The sequence below is a fragment of the Sphaerodactylus townsendi genome, linkage group LG08, assembly GCF_021028975.2.
Source record: "Sphaerodactylus townsendi isolate TG3544 linkage group LG08, MPM_Stown_v2.3, whole genome shotgun sequence".
In the NCBI taxonomy this organism is placed as follows: domain Eukaryota; kingdom Metazoa; phylum Chordata; class Lepidosauria; order Squamata; family Sphaerodactylidae; genus Sphaerodactylus; species Sphaerodactylus townsendi.
In genome coordinates, this window is record NC_059432.1 from 97,331,214 (window position 1) to 97,350,365 (window position 19,152).

At 44.9% G+C, this 19,152-nt stretch overlaps 2 protein-coding genes across 6 annotated transcripts in view; one reads left to right on the forward strand and one right to left on the reverse strand.

Moving 5' to 3' along the window:
* The window catches only part of PHC3 (polyhomeotic homolog 3), a 76,111-nt gene extending 70,042 nt beyond the window's left edge, over positions 1 to 6,069 (reverse strand). For 4 of the 5 annotated variants that reach the window (XM_048506131.1, XM_048506130.1, XM_048506128.1 and 1 more), the window contains exons 1-3: positions 5,997 to 6,069; positions 2,765 to 2,915; positions 413 to 571 (exon numbers count right to left, since the gene is read on the reverse strand). In XM_048506131.1, coding sequence (XP_048362088.1) covers positions 413 to 571; positions 2,765 to 2,893 — 288 coding nt within the window. In that variant the 5' untranslated portion in view covers positions 2,894 to 2,915; positions 5,997 to 6,069. Of the gene's footprint in view, positions 1 to 412; positions 572 to 2,764; positions 2,916 to 5,985 lie in introns of all 5 variants that reach the window. The other variant, XM_048506129.1, reaches the window with a different exon arrangement.
* A 2,559-nt stretch (positions 6,070 to 8,628) lies between these two features.
* The window catches only part of PRKCI (protein kinase C iota), a 43,663-nt gene continuing 33,139 nt past the window's right edge, over positions 8,629 to 19,152 (forward strand). The window contains exon 1 of the mRNA XM_048505998.1: positions 8,629 to 9,160. Coding sequence (XP_048361955.1) covers positions 9,036 to 9,160 — 125 coding nt within the window. The 5' untranslated portion in view covers positions 8,629 to 9,035. The remainder of the gene's footprint in view (positions 9,161 to 19,152) is intronic.

The window sequence follows — 19,152 nt, forward strand, 5'->3', positions numbered from 1 at the left end:
AGCCACAAATATCCATGTGTTTGTTATCCCTTCTACTTAGCAACAAGATTGTAGTTGGTAGCCCAGAGCTCTAATAGGCAGAGAACACTGCATCTCTTGCACAACTGAGTTCATCCTCATGCTACTAGGCTCTATACCACAGGTGTCAAACTTGCAGCCCTCCAGATGTTATGGACTACAGTTCCCATCATCCCCTGCCAGCATGATGCTTGCAGGGAATGATGGGAAGTGTAGTCCATAACATCTGGAGGGCCACGAGTTTGACACCTATGCTTAGCTGTACCATAACTGGTCACCACTTTTCAGAGTAAAAAATTATAGGCAACCACTAAGTTAGGACACAAGCCCATTATGTGTGAAAGCTCTTACAGTTTAATTCCCAGAGTTCTTTTCTAATCTATTTCCATCTCACCTGTGGAACGCTGGCTAGGCTCTGGAACTGAGTGCTGCTCAAATGCTGCTGTTGCAAAGCGGCAGTCTGTAACATCAGGTGCTGCTGCTGAGCGGCATACATCTGCTGAAGGTACTGCGCCGCAGAGCTAGGGGGGCGGTGCAAGGCTTGCTGAATAACCTGTGGACAGTGTGGTAACAACATTACTATGGCAAAAAAAGTAGAGCTTTGTGTTAAAGCAGACACCATCAAAGAACTATCCCACCCCCAAAGAATTACACCCCGACATATTGTCAAAGGCTTTCACAGCTGGAGTCAACGGTTGTTGTGGGTTTCCTAAGCTGTGTGGTCGTGGTCTGGTAGTTTTTGCCCCTAATGTTTCACCCACATCCATAGCTGGCATCTTCAGAGGCAGGTCATGGTAAGATGTGTTTCTCTCCGAGGACAGACACATCTTACCAGGACCTGCCTCTTAAGATGCCAGCCACAGATGCAGGTGAAGCATTCCGAGCAAAAACTACCAGACTATGGCCACACAGCCTGGAAAACCCACTACAGCCAATTACACCACAACCTTGACACAATGACTATTGGCATCAATGCTGCTGTGGGCAAAACGCTGAATACGATACGGAAGCCACTGTCCTTCTTGAACCTCTAGGACCAAACTGCAGCAGCCTCCATATCCAAGATCAGACTTTGTCAGAGCGCTGACAGAAGAAGATTTTATACAGGAGTGCAAGCACCTTGGTAATTATGATGATCACCCTGCATTTGGAATGCAACTTTCTGAAAATGCCATCAGAGGGTAGATGTCCCATGTTCTCTAGTTCAGGGAAAACAAGGTATAAATAGCCAAATAATCTCCCTCTTGCCTCATTGTACTCCCCCCTCCAAAATTATTGCCCAAATACAACTCAATGTCTACTATAACCCTGCCAATTTCCTTATTGAAATTCCCCCCATTTTTCTTTCATTCAGGATGTCTGTATTGCCCTCTAGAGCAGATCTCCTCCTCTGCCCTAAAGGCTACCTCTCATCCAGGCCTTACTTCTTTTCTTCCTCTGAATCTCTTTCTCCTCCCTGACTCTAATTCCTTCTCCTGATCTCCTTCAGCTCAATTTGCTGGAATACAGAACAGCCTGAGGGGGAAGGCTGCCTTCTCTGGACCCCTAGCAAACATGCACAAGATTCTGCTAGAAATTTAATTTCTATTGATTTGCTTGGGTGCCATGCTGAATGTAAGCACCCTGCATGCTTACATTGGCCATGCTGGCAGGGGCTGATGGGATTTGTAGTCCATGAACATCTAGAGAGCCACAGGTTGCAGACCCTGGGGCGGGGGGGGGGGGGGGGGGGGGACAGTAACCACTGTAAATCCCCTAGAGCAGAGGTTCATGGGATCTGGAAAACTCTGCCCAATTCTTAGTCCATTTATTCTGGTCTGTAGAATGAGCCTGATCTTCCAACTTCAGTGGTTTTATAGCAACAAAATGTGACATCATATTTTACAAAATACAAACATAATGCACAGCCCTAATTGCTCTTCGCAGTATTATGTCATAATAAAGCGTGCAATCTGCACAAAGCACTGCTGTGCAAAAGTTACCATTTTTTTTATTAAGTTCCCCTTCAAAGCTTTAGGTTCCATGTGAATATAACCTTTGAAAACAGATGGGGAGCAAGCTACAGAGGCAGCAAAAAAGAAATACGAAACGGCTGTGGACAAATCAAATGGTTTATTTATCAGGGGTCTGTAACCTGCGGCTCTCCAGATGTTCATGGACTACAATTCCCATCAACCCCTGCCACCATGGCCAATTGGCAGCTTGCATCAGTCCATGTAATGAAACATTAAAACCAACTCAATATTTCAGTGTCCTTCAAAACAACCTGAGGGGCATGGATCATATTCTATGAAACCAAAGCCATACCAAAAAGGGGGAAGGAGAACGGAAAGAGAAAGGGAAAAGGGAAAATAGAAAGCTTAAGGGGAAAGGGAGGCCAGCAAGTTGGAAAATGTTGCAGCCCTCAACCACACACCTGGTGGAACACCTCTGTCTTATAGGACCCACAAAATTGTAATAAATCCCACAGGGCTTGGGTCTCACTTGACAGAGCTCAAGGATCATGACAGAGTTGAAGGATCATGCAAGTTCCTTTCCTTACTTTATCTGCATAGATCTAAAGACAGTGCTGAGATCACACATTTCACAGACACGCTAGCGCTACCAGTACAGTGGAGTGACATCTGCTTGCCTCCCTCCGTGAAATACTTCCTTCCTGTAAAAATAGTATCTCTAGTTATTTGCCTGCAAGCACCCTCTGCATGTCAACGCCTTTGCAGCCCTTTGTCTATCAGCTGTCAAATACCTGCACAGCATGTCGATCTGCGCCACTGTAGACCGATATCTGAGGCGGCTGTGCACGAGACGGGGATGACGTAGTAGTGATGGTGGTTGTGCATGGGGAAGATGCTGTTGTGCTTGGTTCATTCTCCATAGCTATGGAATAATCCTCCCACCTGGCAAGAAACGAACACAAGAAATGCATATCACAGTGTTCTAAATCTGAAAACAAACACCCAAGCAAGTGGACATTCGAAGCAGCCTTCTACTGCATCAGACCATCTACTCAGCCTGCTCAGCTCAGACTTGGAAGCAACTCTTCAGAGTCTCAGGCAGAGGTCTTTCCCATCACCTATTGCCCAGGTGATTTTAACTGGATGTGCTCGGAACTGAACCTGGGACCCGCTGCATGCCAAATGCATGCCACGGAGTTACGGCCCCTCCCTAGTGTGATTCACTGAGTACTGGATTTTGCCCTAGGAGATGTCTCGGTAACTTAGAATGCACATCTCGTTCCTTAACATGCCGTTCTATATTTGTACAACAGGAAAGAGAATGGGCCAAGAAGGAAACGATATCCATCTTCATGTCTGGGGAAGGCATGCTTAAGTAAATCATTTTACAGTAGCAAGAAGGCAATTGGTCATAACAAGCAAAGAATGACATTACTTTGTTATCAAGGAGGGCACACAATATAATTAACAGAGCAAAAGGGGCTATTTCAGTTCCCCATCATAAACAGTCAGTTCCCTGTCATATAATTAACAGCGGTTAAAAGGGTTGATGTTGTTTAACCACTGTTTAAGCAATGCAGTAAAGTAGGAATTCTAGTAAGAAAGGTTTTAAACCTCTAAGAAGACATTAGTATCACGGTGCAGGTGTTTACCTTACAGGAAAAAAATTAAAAATGCTAAATGGCCATCACCTATCTCCAGGAGTCTGGTTGATCAGATACTTGGCAGTAAGATTTTTCCAATATGGCATACCATTGCTTATAAATTACAGTGACGTATATACTTGATCTTACTGCACTTTTTAAAGACGGCAAGTCACTCAAATCATTAATGAGATTATTAAAAAGATATAGGGGATGTGGCTTTAATTATCTTGCAGGGGTTCTAAAACACAGAGATTTTCAGTCATGTTAGGATCCTTCACTTAAGAAAAACAGTACACTAATTGTAACAGCCAGATTTCCTGAGATTTTTGAACTAACTTTTCCTACTAAAAGACATTTTCCATTGGCTGCCTTGCTTTATTTTTTAAAAAAAGAAAAAAGAAACCTAGTTATACACATAGGAAAATGTTCATACTTTCAATCACTATTAGGAACGGTATTTTTAGAGGGCATGAAAGAAATATTTATGTGCGTCTCTCTTCACAAAAAAGATGAAAGACCAGACAGATGTACAGAGAGGCAATCAGCCTGCTTTCATTCTTCAGTGTTCGTCAGATAGAAAAGGCATGAAAAATTAAGACTGTGAAACCATTTTAAGAAAAATTACGGGGTGCTTGGACACTGCACATTTGGGTTTACTATCAGGGAGGTACAACCAACTTCAGCTTTCTGACAAGACTACCTGTGTTTTCCAATGTCCACTTCTGTCCAAGTTCAAGACAGTACAGCAGGGGCCTTTTATTACCTGCGCAAGACCTCTCAGAACACATACATTTTACCACATCCCCCCAATCCTTTCATAATTAATTCAACACCCATGAAGGGAGCTGCAGCTGACAGTCACAGTGAACACTGGCAGCCACTGTGCGGTGGTTGCACTTACTATTTGTAAGTTTATAGGCCCAATTCTGGTGCTTACCTTCTTAACATAGGACAACAGCTGAGGGGATGTACATGCCCCATTTCACCCCTCACAAGAATCTCACAAGACAGCTTAGACTGAAAGACAGACAACAACTGACCTAATGTCATTCAGCAAGACTGCGAGCAGAGATAGGAGTCTCCCCAACCTGTCCAAAGTCCTCACCTGGGTGGCCCAGGCAAGGCTGATCTCAGAAGCTAAACAAGATTGGCCCTGACTGGTGCTAGGATGGGAGCCCACCAAGGAGTAGCAGGGTCATGATGTACAGGCAGGCAATGGAAAACTAACCTCTGAAAGTCTCTTGCCTTGAAAACCCTACTGGATCACCATAAATTGGCTGCAAGTTGACGGCACTTTACACACGCAATCTGTCCAACGCTCTTAGTAAATCCAAAGCAGCTAGGACAAATTCTGCCAGTATGCAGCAAATGCCTGACCCACCTGTAACCCAATTCAACCCAATTCAAACTGACAGCACTTTACAGCTCCAAACAGAAAACACATTTTCTTCACTCAATAACTTGATGCAGTCTAAGTCCAACACATCTAATACTTGCACCATCTCTGCACAGCTGATCAGGCCCTGCTCAGAGGCTTCTCTTGGCTTTCTGAAGAGGCTGCAAACTTTACTTTACAGATGGGATGGGATTTTGGCTGCCGATGGATCCATTGGTTGTGAGGACTTTGTTTAAAAGCTTTGAGTGCATCAAGTAATTTTAAAGGTATACTTTTTTCAACTATGTATCCTCCTTTTTTTTAAAAAAAAAAGGAGCACATGATGAGAAAAATAGGGTAGGGAGTGATGCAAATAAATAAACACAAGAGGCAAAACTTATACAGTGGCAGTTTCGTTTATTTATATTTCCACCTTTCTGTAAGACATCCAGGACCCAAGTTCCACCCTCTCCCCCGTATGGTCAGATAAAACAGAGATAGTGAGTGGACACCTGTTGATATGGGAAGGAGCCTTTCCTGTCGGATTTGTGCCTGTCACGCTTGTATGAATTTAATCGTTTGGAAGGAAAAGTAGAAGAGATGCACAACCCATCAGGAGCAAGATATCCCTTAAGGGCATAATGCCAGGGACAGCTCCACGCCTTAAGCAGGGCTCAAAAAAGCGGGAGGGAACAGCTTCCTCCCTTGGCACCAGAACAAGGCAGCTGTTTAAATAAACGAAAGGCGGGCAGAAATTCAACAGGTGCAGCTTCCGCACAGAGACTGCCCATCTCTGTTTTTCTCCGTGCTAACGTCGACGCCACTGCCGCCTAACTTCTGCTCGGGCCCAGCGCCTCATCCATCACCTGGGGGAGCCCAACGAGGGGCTTCCCCCCCTCCTCCGACAGGCCTGCCGCCTTCAGCTGCCTGAGGAAAACGGCCTCCGCGCGCGCAGAGCCCTCAAGGCCTCCCGCGCCTTAGCGCCACTCACCCAACCGCCACCACAGAGGAGACGCACCCGCTGGGCGCACGAAGCCCTCACGCCGCTTCCGCCATGTTCTCGCCTCCCTCACAGGGAGGTAGCACGCATGCGCCCCTCGGACAGGAGGACGGGGCCGACGGACCTGGGCTGTTCACGTGATTCTATCTCGGGCGGGGAGGGGAGTCTCTTGCATTGCCACTGGCGTCTTCCATAACGGAGAGTACGTACCTAGATGCGTTAATTGCTGGTTTTCGTACTGTATGTTTCTGTTGATGCTTGTCCCAATAAATGTTCCTGCTGGATTATAGATATGTGTGTATGTGTGTATATGTGTGTGTACACATACCTTTTATGTGTGTGTGTATGCATACACGCACACATATATGCTTTTATCCATACCAGGAAAGCCCCCCCCATGATTTCCTGTAGCGGTGAAACATTAGAAAACACTCTGGGGAAAATGAGCAGGGAGTGTCCTTGGCAGGGGGACGAAGAACCGCGGTCTGGGTTTCTAGGGAAGCTTGTGGAGTTACTCCTGTCTACATTCATTTACGTCCATTATGGAGCGGCTGTGGCTTAGTGGTAGAGCATCTCTTTGGCATGTGTAAACTCGCCGATCCAATACCAGGCATCTCCAGTGGAAAATATCATTTTACAAAGAGATATGAAAATCCTCGGCAAAAGGTTTTGAAGGACCCCTGTTGGTCTGAATAGAAGAGAAGATCTGGTTTCTTGCTACCTTTATGGAGTCTCAAAGCGGCTTACAAACTTTCCTTCCCCACAACAGGCACCTTATTAGGTAGGTGGGGTTAAGAGAGCTCTGAGAGAACTGTGACTATCCCAAGGTCACCTGGCAGGCTTCTTGTGGAGGAGTAGAGAATCGAACCCAGTTCTCCAGATTCAAGTCCATGCTTTTAACCACCACACCACGCTGGTGAACCTTTGTGGACTAGTGGTGTGATTCAGTATAAGGCATTCACGAGTTCCTAATAAAAGTGGTAATTCTTGACAGGCTGGCAACTATGGAGTAGTCACTTTTAATGTTGTTATTGATCATTTACATCTGCTAACAAAATGTGAATGACTTGAACTTTTGGAACTGCACTTTTTTTTGGCCGGAACTGCAGGTTTTGTGACAGCATCACTGATTTGAGCAGGGCCAACCTGCAAATGGCCAAAATCAACTCCTGCGCATACACATGCTTTCTCTCCTATGGCTCCCACCCTTATGGACTGGCCTGCCCAAGAAGGCTAGGAAAGCTCTGACTTTCCTAGCTTTCTAAAAGCTCCACAAACCTGAAGAGACCTTTTTGCACAGGTAATAGGTTGCACTACAAAATAGTTTACAAACTGACTTGGATGAATGATTAGGAACTGTGGTCTGTACTGCTGTGTATACCTTAGTGTTAATAGAATCCTATTACTGGTATGTAATTTTTTCATGGCTCTGTGTGCCATGTTATTATTTATGCTAGGCTACGTGTCTGTTTTTTAGGTTTCTGGGTGGTTCCAGGCTTCTACAATTCTAGGGCATTATTTATTTATAGTTCCATTTTGTTGACTGTCTTGACTCTGTGTAATGCATCTTGAGTCTCTTTGAGAAAGATGGACTATAAATAACATAAAATATTAAATAAAAGAACAAATACTTGATCTAGCTGTCTCCTAAACAAGTGCTGTTTCTATTGCACAATAATTCCAGAGAGTGTTAGTCTCCTGTAACAAAACAGAACATCAGTGGCACCTTGAAGACTATCTACATTTAATACAGCATCAGCATTCGTGAGGTGAGCTCTGATTGACAAAAGCTCATGACAAAAGCTCTCAGAATAAATGTTGCTTCTCTTCAATGTGCCATTGGACTTCTGTTTTATTCTATGCCACAAGACAGTGTAAAACTGTTAGTATTCATTGACTTCAATCACATGGTTAGGTTTTACAGCCTGTAATGAATATCTAATTAATATCTGGTGTAGTAGTTAAGGTGTTGGTCTGGGAGAGTCTGAATTTCCATTCACGCTAGAGAAGTTTGCTTGGTCAATCACATACTCTCAGTTCTTTAGTATTTGGATATGAGATCTCCAAGGAATATCACAGTAACATAGGGGTAGGCAATGGCAAACCACCTCTAACCTCTATGGAGTCGCCATAAGTCAATTGTGACTGAAAGGGAAGGGGGACCTTAAAACCACCACGATCAAAAAACTATGAAAAAACACTGTAGTGTTTTCCAGCCATTACCAGCTTGTACAACCAACTTACTGGGTTTGAAAACTACATTTCCCATAAATCTTTGCGGCAAAGTTTTCTGGGACTTGTAGTCGCCACTCACTACACTTTTTAGCGTATATAAGAGTGTTCTCGGCGCACGCTTCTATTTTCACATGCAAACTCTGCACGGAAAGCTATGGTGTCAGGCACCTTGCAATTGAACCGACTCTAGATTTTAAAACCAATAGACCCTTTCTTCCGTTTCGCCGCGCCCTTTCATGTGCGCCGCGGTACCAGCGATTCAACAGTTATCCGTGTAACAGGGGAAAAGGTGTGTGCTGAAATAACAGTTAAGCCAGTTGGCAGTTTTCCTCCTTATCAGGAAAATTTCGGCCTGTTTTAACAGGGACGCTATATATGACTTGATGTCCTGTCCCACTAAAAAATTTGGAATGTAAAATCTCCCTATGGTGTAAGAAGTGGTTTGTTCCACATTCCTTCGCCTCCGTCCGTCCCAGGAGTTGGATACGTCGTGTGAAGGGGGGGGAGGCCCTTCCTTTCTTTTTTGTTTTCTCACGCACGCTGCGCACACACACACATAGACTGGCTCGTGGGCGGGGCCAGGTTGCACGCTGGCCGAGCGACGGTTGGACCCCGTCCGTTAACGGCCCCCGTAGCCCCACCCACTTTGGGCGCGAGGCGGCGAGCCTGCGCAGTAGCTCGCCCTGACGGGAAAGCAGCAGCCGTCCGTCTCTTTCCGCCTCTTCCGCGGCTCGGGGTGGGGCCGGCCGCGCCAGCAGGCGGAGCCGGCGGAGCAAGCGAGGCGAAGCGGCGAGGAGGAGGAGGCGATGCCGACTCAGCGTGAAAGCGGCGGCGGGAGCAGCATGTCGCACCCGGGCCTGGGCAGCATCGGCGGCGTCGGGCCCGGCGGGGACGGCGCCCATCAGGTGCGCGTCAAGGCGTATTACAAAGGGTGAGTGACTGGCTGAGCACGGAGCGCCGGAGCCGCGCGGGGGTCGGAGGAAGCGGCAGGGTGGAGGCGCCGATGGGCCGGTGCCTGTTCCGTGTGGCGGGGGCGGGCCGTGGGTGTGCCTGAGAGGCGGAGGTTGGCGTTTCCCGCAAACACACCCCCACCCGGCCCATCAGTCATACCAAAACTTGGGGTGCGGAATCAGGGATCGTCGGTGGACTCCTGACCCAAAAATAGGGGGGAGCCGTTTCACACAAGGGCGTCGTTCACTGGCGGGTTTGGCTGCTGCGGGATGTGGGGGCGGTCACTGGGTTGTCCTTCTTTCTCCCCCCTCCCCAACAAAAATCACCAATCCATTGGTCGGATCTAGGAGCACCGATGAAGCGAGGAACGTCTGGGTGTAGGAGCAGTGTACCTGCGGAGGCCGTATAGGGGTGGAGGGGGAAGGCAGGGTGCTGGTCTGATCCGGCCTTTCTTCACCTCGCCGTGACGTAAGGAGGAGTGCGGGGTTTGCATAGCCTGACCTTGGGGTAGGGGTGCCAAAGGCGTCTTTTGGGCTGGGAGGGGTTCAGGGTCAGGCTTTGTAGTGGGGTGACTACATGCTTCCGGGGGTATCTTCAGAGTGGCTTAGTGATGGAGAGATACATTTGCCAGGCTGGCTAGGAGAGCTGTCCTGAGAGATGTCTCAGGACATGGGCAATAGGGACTAAACTTCTAGTCACTACGTAGAATCTAGTGGTTAAATGGCAGGAGGATAGTTGTGGAGACTGTGAGAACTTGTCACCTAGCCAGCATGGTTCTTAAGGTGGGTGAGACGGATTGCGAGGTGAGTAGATGCAGGGAAAAATGTTTCTGGGGTGGAAACGATTGAGGAAATGCTAGAGGGGGAGTGAGAATATGAGTAGGAGGATTACTCATTGGATGAGTGTGGCAGACTGAGATTAGAATTTCAAAAATGAAGCTCTGTGCAGCTGGGGGAGTGTTTATTCTGCGGGGTTTTGAGAAGGCACAGAAGGAAATGAAACAGGCTGCCTTTTGAAATAGCAGGCATCTAATAAAATAAAGGAGGATGGATTTATTTTATTAGATATCTATTTGAAGGTGGAATGCAGAGGAAGAATAACTGTGCTGTACGCACACCGCACTGGTGCACCTTTTTAAATATATGCACCATGCCAGTTAGATGTAGTGGTGTGGCTTCATTTAGAGACATGAGAGGACAATGCAAACACTACTCCCAGTATTATTCTTTCATTTCAGCATGGGCTGAAAGCATCTATAGTGAAGCTTGAGGTATGTAATGTGGGACTGTATTGACTCCAGCTTTTCCAAAATCCTAGTTGAGTAAGGCAAGTTCATAGGTCATGACTCCTGCTCACATTTATTTATTTATCTACATGATCATCTGCCTTCCTCAAGGTGGATTATGCATAGTGAGTCAATACGGCCAACAAAATGGAAGATTCAATAACGAATTCATCAGGACAGTGGAGGTGAACCTATGGCACACATGCCAGAGGTGGCACTCAGAGCCCTCTTTGTGGGCATGCGTGCCATTGCCCCAGTTTGGGCACTCGACTGTGACATAGCGCCACGGGAGCAAGAAGTGCATGATTCAATGGGCATGCACCCCTGCGTAGGCACGGCAAAGATGTTCCGGGGCGTGGCGGCGGTGTTTCAGGGCAGTCTGGGGGCATTCCAGGGCAGGGGGGTGGACACGCATGGTAGGGGCGCGGGGTTGACATGTGCCCCGGGTGCAGTTTCCCCTTGCTCCGCCCCTGGCACTTGGTCTCTAAAAGGTTTGCCATCACTGCATTAGGAGATTAGAAGTCTGGAACCAGTGGAAAGAAACAGAAGCATAGCATAAATATTAACATGACACATTAAGCAGTACAGAAATTACAGAATAGTATCCTACTCACAATATGTCGTCGATGGCCGTATGAACCACAAGGCCCAATGATTTATCCAAGCAAGTTTGTCAAACCTTTTATACTGTGCAGCCTTATAACCTATGCAGGAAAGCCCTCTTGAATAATTCAGTTCAACACACATCCCCTGATACCTACTTCTGCCTCCAGGCACCACAACACAGTACCATTATCTACTGCATCAAAGACTACAAATTAATCCAGTAAGAGCAATGGAGAGGCTTGGCCTTTTTCTGCACTCAGGTGGACGTCATCAACTGAAGCACGAATAGCTGTCTCTGTCCCCTAGGCTAGCTTGAAACCAGAGTGAAAAGGGTCTAGAGAAGATGAGTTATCCAAGAAGGCCTGGAGTTGGTCTGCTGCTTCCCCCTTGGTCACTTTGCCAAGAAAAGGCAGGTTAGAGATGCGGTGATAGCTGGCAACATCATTTTTCTGTAGCTATGGGTTTTTTAAGAAGGGGTCAAATAACTCTCTTTGGATGGCCAAGGAAAGGTGCCTTAATTTAGTGACTGGTTTATAATAGATGTTAAGGGTTGGTCATTGTAGTCCTTAGTTAAGAAATATACTATTGGGGAAGGAGATATAAGTTAAACTGTTTTGTGGGACGTTTGTTTTTAAGATGTTCTGTGGCTTTAGGTGATGGTACCAGTAACAGAGGAGCCACGTGGCGTAGTGGTTAAGTGCTTGCACTGCCACTCACACGGTCAGGAGTTCGAGCCCCCTGTGGGTCAGATATCCTGGCAGCTGGCTCATGGTCAACTCAGCCATCCATCCATTTCTTTGTCGGTAAATGAGTACCTCGCTCATAGCTAGGGGTAAAAAATAGCCGGGGAAAGCAATGGCAAACTACCCCACAAAAGAGGCTTGCCTATGAAATCACTGCTCGCAGTGGTACCCCAGGATCGGACACAACTGAAGGGGAAACTTTACCTTTTACCAGCAACAGAGGACCTGAGTTACCAAAACAAGACAGTGCATTGGAAAGCCTTTGTTGCTGAACAAGGATGTAGTTCTGAGTTTGGTTATAGACACAAATAACCTGAAGGATGTGATTGTGAAATGAATTGCAAATCTTGCTTTTTGTGTTTGTGTATGTTCAGACCCAGAGAAGGGCCTTGCTGCTTATTTTTTAACATGACCTGTTGTCGTAGTAAGGTGTTCTTACAAGCCTCTTGGATAGATGACAGGGATTCTAATACTGATTGCAGTTCTCACTGCCAATCCCTTATATAATAAAATTATGTTTTGCCTTAGGTTTGGGTGAAACATTGTTGGTTAGAAGAAGGTCTCCATGCCATTTTACTGTGAGAAAGTTGTTGGATGCTTGACCACATACCTGGAAGTATCAATTATCTTGACTCAAGGCAGTAGAATGAGTCACTGGCTAGATTTCATACCATGAAAATCAGAAGGCAGGCTGGAACTTAAGAGGGGTTTGCGTATTACCAGTGTTCTGAGAAACTGAAAAAAAGATGCTCTCAGTATCTATTCTTTGTATAAAACATCAAAATAGTTTTAACGTTAAATTGCAAGGTTACTTCTTACTGTAGTTTTCTATGCGTGAGGAGACCAGACCTGCCTCTGACAGTACACTACTTCCAATGCAGAAGTGTATTTTGTAAATTTATGGATATAGCCACCACTAGTTTCTCTAATCATGGCTGGGTAACTCGCAGTTGCTACAATTACTGGAATGCCAGCTGGTCGTATCTGTGTGTCCCTTCTTTGCACAGGATCTTTCTCCACTCAAGAATTTGTGCCAGAACAGCTTGTGCATAAGAAAGATGTAGTATGACAACCTACTCTTTGTACACTGGCACAGATTAAATTGCCCGGCAAGCACATTTTCTTTTCTTGAGTCCCGTAGACAGGCATTTTAAGCAACTTCCCAAGCAGGCCATGCTCGCCAGGGTCATCTCCTTTTCCTGACTTCTAGTACTTCAGATTTAGGGAAATCTGCCTTTCAACACCTTTCACACTGGCTATTGCAACTTGTTGTCAGTATATCCACTTTTTGTGTGCTTGTGGGCATTTAAGAACCTCTTGATAATGGCTATCATGATATGTATACAAGTAAGTCCACCATGAGTGTGACTCAGTGCTACATAGTGTTAAATTTGTGTATGTTTCAGTAGATAGCCTTTGAATACATTTTTAGGAATACAAGATTGCCCCTTTTGTCTTATCCCACAATCTGCTTATGATTTTAAATATGTAATATGTTTTCCTTCAATATTCCCAAATTTTTGAAGTGCTCTTATAATGAGCACTTCAAGAAGTTTTGCAATAGTGTTAAACAAAGAATTTTGTGTTCGACTGTGCCTGCTGTAACATGTTCATGCACTATCTCAGGGAAGGTATTTCCTTCTGTGTGAAGGGATAGAAGGAATGTTTTTTCTAAGGTGGTTCCTGTAAAAACTCAGTGTTTTGCCAGGGATCGTTTTGAAAGAAACGTGTGCATGTTCTGGAATCCCCATATCTGCTTTCAGCCGTTCTTTTCAGAAAAGATTCTCAAATGTTCCTTTGAACAAATAATGGCAACTGCTGTTGTGCTGGGTGTGCTTCTGGCAGTGTCAGGTTTCATCACACAGCAGGTGGGATGAAGCAGGCACAAGGGAGGTGAGGCAGAGATTCATGCATCCTGATGTTGATTTGACATCTGTTTAGTCTTGCTCACTAATGAGGCATTATTTTAGGTTTTCCAGTCATTCCTCTTTACTTGATACGAAGATATAAACGTTGATATCTAACACTGTTAACTGAGCTCCAGTTGCCTAGGTCTGTCATGGTCAAATGCATATTAAGAAGCAGAGTTTGGATTTATACCCTGCTTTTTTCAACTGTAAGGAGTCTCAAAGCAGCTTGCAAACTCCTTTTCCTTCCTCTCCTCACAACAAACACCTTGTGAGGTATGTGGGGCTGAGAGAGTTCTGAAGAACTGTGACTGGCCCAAAGTCACCCAGCAGGTGGGGAGTATCCGCTAAATAAATGAATGGATAAAAGAAATCCATATGTACTGTCTTACCTGCTGGTGGCCAGTCCTGGGTCTGTTAAGAACTTAGAAAAAGTTCTACAGTATCAGAAGTCCATCTACTTCAACACTCATGTTTCACACAGCTGACAGACCAGTTGTGGGGGGGGGGGGGCAAACAATACATTGAGGACCTTCCCCTGATTCTGCCTCCTAGCACGGGTATCAAGAGGTCTGCTGCCATTGTTTGTGAACGTTCCCTTCAGTCACCATGGTTAGTAGTCATTAGGAGACTTCTCCCCCATGAATCTGTCTGAGTCCTTTTCAAACCATTTATATTCATGTTCATCAATATATCCACTTGCAGTTAATTCAATGTTGATTACTACATTAATTACTCATTGAGTAAAGGAGAGGTAGAAAAAGCTCTCTCTATCTACTTCTTCTGTCATTTGAATCATTTTAAAATCCTCTCAGATTCCCCCTTAGCTGTCTTAACTGCTGACTGAGAAGTTGTAGACCCCCCAGTCTTTCCTTATAGGTAAGATGCCCCAACCCCTTAATCATCTTGGCTGCCCTCCTCTGTAATTTTTCTAGCTATCCAGTACCTTTCATTGATATGGTGACAAGAATTGAACACAGTATTCCAAATGAGGCTGCACTATAGTTCTATAAGAGCACATTACAATATTAGTAGTTTTATTTTCAGTCTTTCTTGAGAATTCCTAGTATGCAGGTTACCTTTGGTGCTACTACTACACACTGAGTGAATGTTTTTGATAGATTCTCCACTTCGGTCCCAAGATCTTTAAAACTCTCTTGGCTCAGTCAGCTCCCATGAGCATATATTTAGCTATATATATATTTAGCTATGCTAAACTCCACTGCTTCATATTGATGTATTTGGGGCTGTGTAGGGATGGGTGGAGGATGATGATGTATGAGTCTGAAATTGTGTGCATCGAGGAATGCTGCTGTAAATTTCGTTGTGCGTGCACAATGACAATAAAAATGCTTATGCTTATGCTTATGCTTATGCTTATATTTAAATTTAGGATGCTTTGTTCCAACAGGTGTCATTTTACACTTACCAACATTTGTATCATCTACGAACTTGGTTACTATACTGTTCCTCCCCAAATCCAAACCATTTATGAACAAACTGAATGGCACTAGTCCTGGTATTGATCCATTGCCCTTTTCTCTTCTGTTGTGAGAACTGTCGCATTTATTCCAATTCTCTTCTTACTGCCTTTTAACCCATTTTTAATCCACAAAGCTGTTAAACTTTGCCGGGAATCTTTGATGAGGCTGCTTGACCAAAACCACCGGAGAGTTCAAGCTAATAATATCTACAGGATCACCTTTATCCACACGCTCTTTGCCTTCTCAAAGATTTCCAAAAAATTAGCTGATTGTTCTTAAGATCCAGCTTTAAATGTGACTCAATTTCTTACTCTTTGTATGGGATCACTTTAGTTCTTTACTGTTTGCCAACTGAGGGGTTTTTGCCATGATCCAAAGGGCCTAAAAATCAAATCATGTCGAAATTAAAAATAAGCTGGCCTTGGTACTGTAAATCTGTTGCGTTCTTTTCAAAATGAGACAAGGCATCTTGTCGTTTTCGTGCATCAAATGTGTCTTTGAAAGAAAAATCTAATCCTCATTGGGAACTTGTAGTATACTCTGTTCTATTTCTTTGATGAAGCTAATTGTTTGCTAGCTTAATTAACATAGTAGCAGATGGGGGGAAAGGTCTGAATCTTTTCTCTGAGCTAATTAATTGCGTTAATATGTGAAATATTTTTAAGTGCATGTGTCTTGCAAGCATTCTTGTTTTCTCAGAACAGAGATCAAAATCAGAGATAAGTGTATTGCATAATGTGCTATTGTCATGTGGTATATGTAGTGGAAAGCAGAAGTTCTTTAAAAATAGTGACCTCTTAAGTGCCACTGATGAATGGAGAGCCAATTCAGAATTATAGTTAGATTGCTAGTCTACAATTTGGGAGACCCTGTATCAGCTCCCTCCTCTGCCATGGAAGCTTGCTGGGTGTCCTTGGGCCATTCACACACTCACAGAGTAACCTACCTGATAGGGTTATTAAGAGCATAAAATGGAGAGAGCTGCTTGGGGTCCCCATGGGGTAGAAATGAAGTAAATAAAACAAATGAATGTCCATGGCTGTGATCAAAACTGGCCTTACAGTCTTTTGCTACGAGGAATAAGGCAGCAAAGTGATCAATAAGCTAAACTGCCCTTTCTGCCAAGCCTTTGAAGTAGGTGTTGTGTTTCAAAGCCCCTGTCCATCAAGCAGCCCTCAGTAATCACTGTATTTCTTCTAACATTTCAAATCAGAATAAATGAGGGGAGAGGGTCAGCAAAGTGGTTTTCTGAGCAGTATTTTAGTTTATGGAAATATTTTCGATGTTTATTAGATGGGCAGCCACATTCACAGGCTGGGCAGAAAGGCCACAACGCCATGACCATAGCACCCCATCACTCCCAAAGGGGCTTCTTGGGGGCACTGCCACCAAGAAGACCCATTTCCCCGCACCCACCTTATGCCGTCGGCTGAGGTCCCATAAGGTGGGACTCCCAATTCTGGCGTAACACAGCAAGTGGCCGGAAGGAAGTTGACTAATGTCACCTCCTCACTGGCTACACCCACGATCTGCCCTCGCAATGCTGGCAACAGTCCTACTGAGTCACATTGTTGAATGCCATGCTCCAGCGCCAGGGGACAGTGACTGCGTTCGTACTGCAGCGGGATTGTTTTCCTGCTCATGTGAGTATCCTGGGGAGGGTATTTCTGCTGGCGGAGGCCTATTCTGTTTCCACCGGTGGTTTCAGGCCCCACCTTTGGATGGGGCTCTTAGGATACTTAGCTAGATTTCTGTCCTAATGTAAAGGAATGCTTAGAAAATATATCACAATTGAACTGAGTTGGTGTTTTTAACTATTGAAGGCTCATCAATTTCAGATAATGGCACAACTGGTTTTTTCATAACAAAAATTTGTTTGTACAACTTACACCCCACTTTTCTGTCTTCATCAGGACTAGACCATCAAAATGGCTAACACATTAAAAGCATACACAGTAAAAACAAGTCTTATACCATTAAAACCCAACTAAGAGCAGCAGTGGTGGAGTGGTTAAAAGCAGGTGTACTCTAATCTGGAGGAATCGGGTTTGATTCCCAGCTCTGCTGCTTGAGCTGTGGAGGCTTATCTGGGGTATTCAGATTAACCCGTGCACTCTAACACACACCAGCTGAGTGACCTTGGGCTAGTCGCAGCTCTTCTGAGCTCTCTCAGCCCCACCTACCTCACAAGGTGTTTGTTGGGGGGGAGGGGGAGAAGGGAACGGAGATTGTCATCCCCTTTGAGTCTCCTTACAGGAGAGAAAAAGGAGATGTAAATCCAACTTTTCTAAAATACACATATAAAAACAATTAAAATATGGGGCAAGAAGGAGGGATCCCTGAGGGAATGCCAGTTGAAACAGAAGTTTTTACCCAGTGACAGAAGGTGGCAACAAAAGGGGACAGGTGAGTCTCTGGGGGAGAGTTTCAGAGTTTTGGTGCCACGAGCAAGAAGGCCCTTCTCCATGTTGCCACTTTCCTAATTTCTGAATGCAGAGATGCCTGAAATATGATCTCAGAAGATGATTGTAGCAGTCTGGTAGGTTTGTAAGGGAGTCTGGCAGATATACTAATCTCAAGCCATAGAGGAGAGCTTTAAAGGTCAGCAGCAGCACCTTCCGTTGTGCTTGGAAACAAACTGGGAACCAGTTTAGATAGCCCCAGATTAGGGTGAAATAGTCCTTTAAACCCACTCCAGTCGACATCCTGGCAACAGCGTGCTGAACCAATTTAAGTTTCTGAAGGCTTTTCAAAGGTAGCCCCACACTGAGTACATTGCAGTAGTCTAATCTAGATGTAACAAGCGCATATACCGCAGCCGGTGGTTTTTTTCTGGCCAGGAAAAGCAATAGGTGGCAAAGCAAGTAGAGATCACTCATGACCGCAGCTGTCACTTGTTCTTCCAGCTCTAGGCCTGAGTCCAGGAATGTTCCCAGACTTCAGACCTGTTGCTTAAAAGAAAGTTCAGTGCCATCCACAACAGGTGATGTCTTAAGTCCCTGGGCAGACCTTCTGCTCAACAGTAGCACTTCTGTCTAGTCGAGATTAGGGGGTCTCTAATCCATAAGGAAAGAGAAATGTTCTGTTTGTAATGTTCTATTAACTTTTGCCTGAAAGTGTGTGATCTGATCACTACATGCAGAGTTGAAATGAGTCAGAGGGAGTTGGTTTGTAATCTTGGTAAAAACTGGTTAGTTACCCGGAATTAGTCACAACAAAGGAAATTTGGCCTGCTTTAAAGTAGGGCCAGGGCTTTTTTGGCCCTGGCGCCGATCTGGTGGAACACTCTGCGAATGAGACCAGGGCCCTGCAGGACTTCTATTCCGCAGGGCCTGCAAGGCAGAACTGTTCCACCAGGCATACAATTGTGGCAGCTACGTTTCTACTACCTTAGGGCTTCCTCTTCTCTGTGCTCCACCTTAGAATAAATTTTTATTTGGGAATTTTCAAACTTATTGTGGGTGGTGCTGCCAAGGCAAATGGATTGAGTCCCACCTAGACCAAGGTTGTTCTGTGTAGGGAATTTTTCGGTAAACTTGTACACTATAAATTGTACCACCACCTTGATCTTTATTTAGTTGTAATCTATAGAATTGGATTGTTTTAGATATTGTTATTGATTTTATGTTATGTGAACCACCATGATCTTGAAAAGGGAGGGGCAGACTATAAATGTAATAAATAAATAAGCATCACCACATAACCCGTTTCACTTCTCCCCCCACCCAACTTTTCTATCCTGCCATTTTGGCTGAAAGGTATTTCTTTGCATTAAAACACATATTTGAAGGGATTTCACAGATCTTGTTCAGCATCAGCAAACTTTTACTATGCAGCTCTTCTGAAGAAAGACGACATTTAATTACCAATGTTAAGTCATTGGTTTGAATTGTAATACTTTAGTGAATTAGCACTTTATGTGTGAGGTTCATTGCCTTTTAATTTGG